Here is a 3053-nt window from a genome sequence, read left to right on the forward strand (position 1 = left end):
AACATAACCGTCATGTCGGCACAACCGTGCGCGACAGATATCCTCTCCCGCGCCACCGCATGCCGCGACGGATCCGCGGCGGCGCACCTCAAGTTCCTCTCCATCTTCGTCATCTTCTTCACCAGCATGCTCGGCATGTCCTCTCCCGTCCTCCTCGCCCGTCTCTTCCAAGGAAAGTCGCTCTACGACCGCGCCGTCGCTCTCATCAAGTGCTTCGCCGCCGGCGTCATTCTCTCCACCTCACTCGTTCACGTCCTCCCTGACGCGTACTCCTCACTCGCCGACTGCCGCGTCGCCACGCGCCATCCCTGGCGCGACTTCCCATTCTCCGGCCTCGTCACACTAATCGGCGCACTCCTCGCCCTCGCCGTCGACCTCGTGGCAAGCTCTCACGTCGAGCACGCGCAGTACGCGCCGGTGAAGACGAACGAGAAGGAGTCATCGTCGGTGGAATCGAGAATCGAACTCGGCGGCGGTGGAGGATGTCACGGCGGCGATAGCACCGGAGCGGTGGCGGGGGAAGGATCGGCAGTGACGGATGAGGAAATGTTGTTAAGGTTGAAGCAGAAAATGGTTTCTCAGGTATTGGAGATTGGGATAATATTCCATTCGGTGATAATTGGGGTTACGATGGGAATGTCTCAGAACGTTTGCACTATAAGGCCTCTCGTTGCTGCTTTGGCTTTTCATCAGATTTTTGAAGGGATGGGTCTTGGTGGCTGCGTTGCTCAGGTTTCCAATTTTCCTTCCTTCCTTCCTTCTTTATCCGTCTTTTCTTCTTTTCTTGATTCTTGAATCTTCCTCTTCTTGATTTTTATGGGAAATTATTTAGGAATATTAATAGAGAAACAAAATTAAATAACTAATATTATATTGTTTTGTTGAATAAATAATTGGTGGTGGAAATTGATAATAAGTTAAAAGTTTTTGGGGAATGCTAAGAGAATTCATCAAACTACCAACAAGTCTAGTAGAAAGATGAAAAATGCTCTCATTTATATAACCTCCATTCTCTGTTTCTCTTTCTCAATTCTCACTTTTCTGTTAAGAGTTGTTAATTGTTTAGTAAGTTATAGTTATATAAATTGAGTATGGATAGTTATGAATAGATTCGGTGAAATCCAAGATCAGATCACCCATGTCTAAGAGTAGAAACCTTAATATATAGAGCTTCAAAATGTAGCTCTGATCTACCATCGCGCGAATCCTCTCATTGAGAATGTTCAATCAAATGCTTGTTAGCTTGGTCAATGGGAGTAAATGAAAAATTAGATTCTGAGAAGGGAACATAGGTTACTCAAGAAGAGTTAAGGTATCTAAAGTTGTAACTTGAGGAGTATATAATCCTGAACGGTAGACCAGGAGTATAATAAAGAGTTGCTATCATTTTCATTTAAATATATTAGTGTGACACTAAATACATTAGGGTTATAAAAACATTTGAAATTGTTTAAGATAATAAATACATTGATAATTTAAACAATATCCAGTTTTGATTCTTTCAATATAACACTAATATATTGTTTTTTTTTTAAACAAAAATCATGTGTTTTTTATTAAATTTCTTATTTATAATATCCTTCACAAATGTTCTTTGCAAGAAAAAAAATGTGATTATGATGTGAGCTTTTAGACGTTATTAACAGTGATTAGTGAGGCGATAGTCTACGTAATTCAATGATGAGTATTTTTACATAGTCAAGACATTATTTAAAGTGATCTACTGTTAATTCACATGCGGTCTTTAGTTCATAGTAATTCTAGCAAAGTGGGATTATTTTGTTTATGTTTTTTTTTTTTATATATTCCGGAGGAACACGACTTGGCTGACCTTAGAGCACGTAATTGACCTTTGTGAATTAGAGTAATATCAATTTTACCTCCAAATCAACATCAGAAGAATTCGTTGAAATGTTGACCCAAGCCTTCCGATTATTCCTTATCTGGGGGTAAAAATATAATATAATCAAGAGAAAGGTCGTTCAAATTAATAATATGACATTTTGATTCCTAATTAATTACTTAATGTTTTAGCCTTTTAGGTGTTCATAATTATGCCCTTCCAAAGTCCAAACAGAATATATATTGATTAACCGGATTTGTAACGCGTAGTAGGGTGTCATTGTTTAACAAACTGTAGTATGTAATGTAGCATATATCTCCTTTTTTTTTTTTTTTGCGTTTTCCTTGACAAATTTATATCCTTGTGCTTATTTATGTGTGACGATTTAACAGGCTGGATTTAGCTTTGGAACAATGGTATATATGTGCTTCATGTTCTCAGTGACAACACCAATGGGTATAGTTTTGGGGATGGCAATATTTTCACTCACAGGGTATGATGATAGTAACCCAAATGCATTAATCATGGAAGGTTTATTAGGTTCTATATCCTCAGGAGTACTAATTTACATGGCGCTTGTTGACCTCATTGCCGTTGATTTCTTTCATAACAAGCTTATGAACTCTAATCCAAAGTTGAAAAAGGCATCTTTTCTTGCCTTAACTCTGGGTTCTGCTGCAATGTCTATTCTTGCCCTCTGGGCTTGATATTTTTTTGTGTAACTCCTAAAAAGATAAGAAAATAAAAATTATGAGCTTAATAATGTAAGATGTAAATACTAAGCCTGTTAGTAAACTGTAAAGGGATCAATGGAAGATTACTTTTTACCGCTTCTCTTAGATAATGCATTATAACGAGTGTTTTTTAAGGCCATGAGGTAACTAAAATTTTGCCAATGTTAAATGACTAAATCATATAATGTATATATGGTTAGTATGTAATCTGTTTCTCTTATCGCAAACAATCTTAATTTTAATATAAACAATTGAAAATTACTACTCAATACTAATTATGTACAGGGTGTAACACTGTAACTTTGTTTTATTTTATTGTTTTATATAGTATTTTCCAAATATTTTTGTTTCTTTTAGATATGGTCTTGTTCAAAATCTGTTAGGATTTGGAAAAAAAATACTAGGTTTTGGATATCTTTAGATATATGGAATTCTTTTTCTATTTACCTATAAAGATGAACCTAATTTAAATTTAT

The 3053-nt window shown here is 36.6% G+C and overlaps 1 protein-coding gene across 1 annotated transcript in view; it reads left to right on the forward strand.

Annotated features, from left to right (window-relative positions):
- LOC107609754 (zinc transporter 6, chloroplastic) overlaps positions 1 to 2711 on the forward strand; it is a 28906-nt gene extending 26195 nt beyond the window's left edge. Inside the window, exons 2-3 of the mRNA XM_016311776.2 lie at positions 1 to 732; positions 2236 to 2711. The exon at positions 1 to 732 is cut by the window's left edge and continues 2 nt beyond it. Coding sequence (XP_016167262.1) covers positions 13 to 732; positions 2236 to 2550 — 1035 coding nt within the window. The 5' untranslated portion in view covers positions 1 to 12 and the 3' untranslated portion in view covers positions 2551 to 2711. The remainder of the gene's footprint in view (positions 733 to 2235) is intronic.

This window comes from Arachis ipaensis, chromosome B07, assembly GCF_000816755.2.
Source record: "Arachis ipaensis cultivar K30076 chromosome B07, Araip1.1, whole genome shotgun sequence".
NCBI classification, from domain to species: domain Eukaryota; kingdom Viridiplantae; phylum Streptophyta; class Magnoliopsida; order Fabales; family Fabaceae; genus Arachis; species Arachis ipaensis.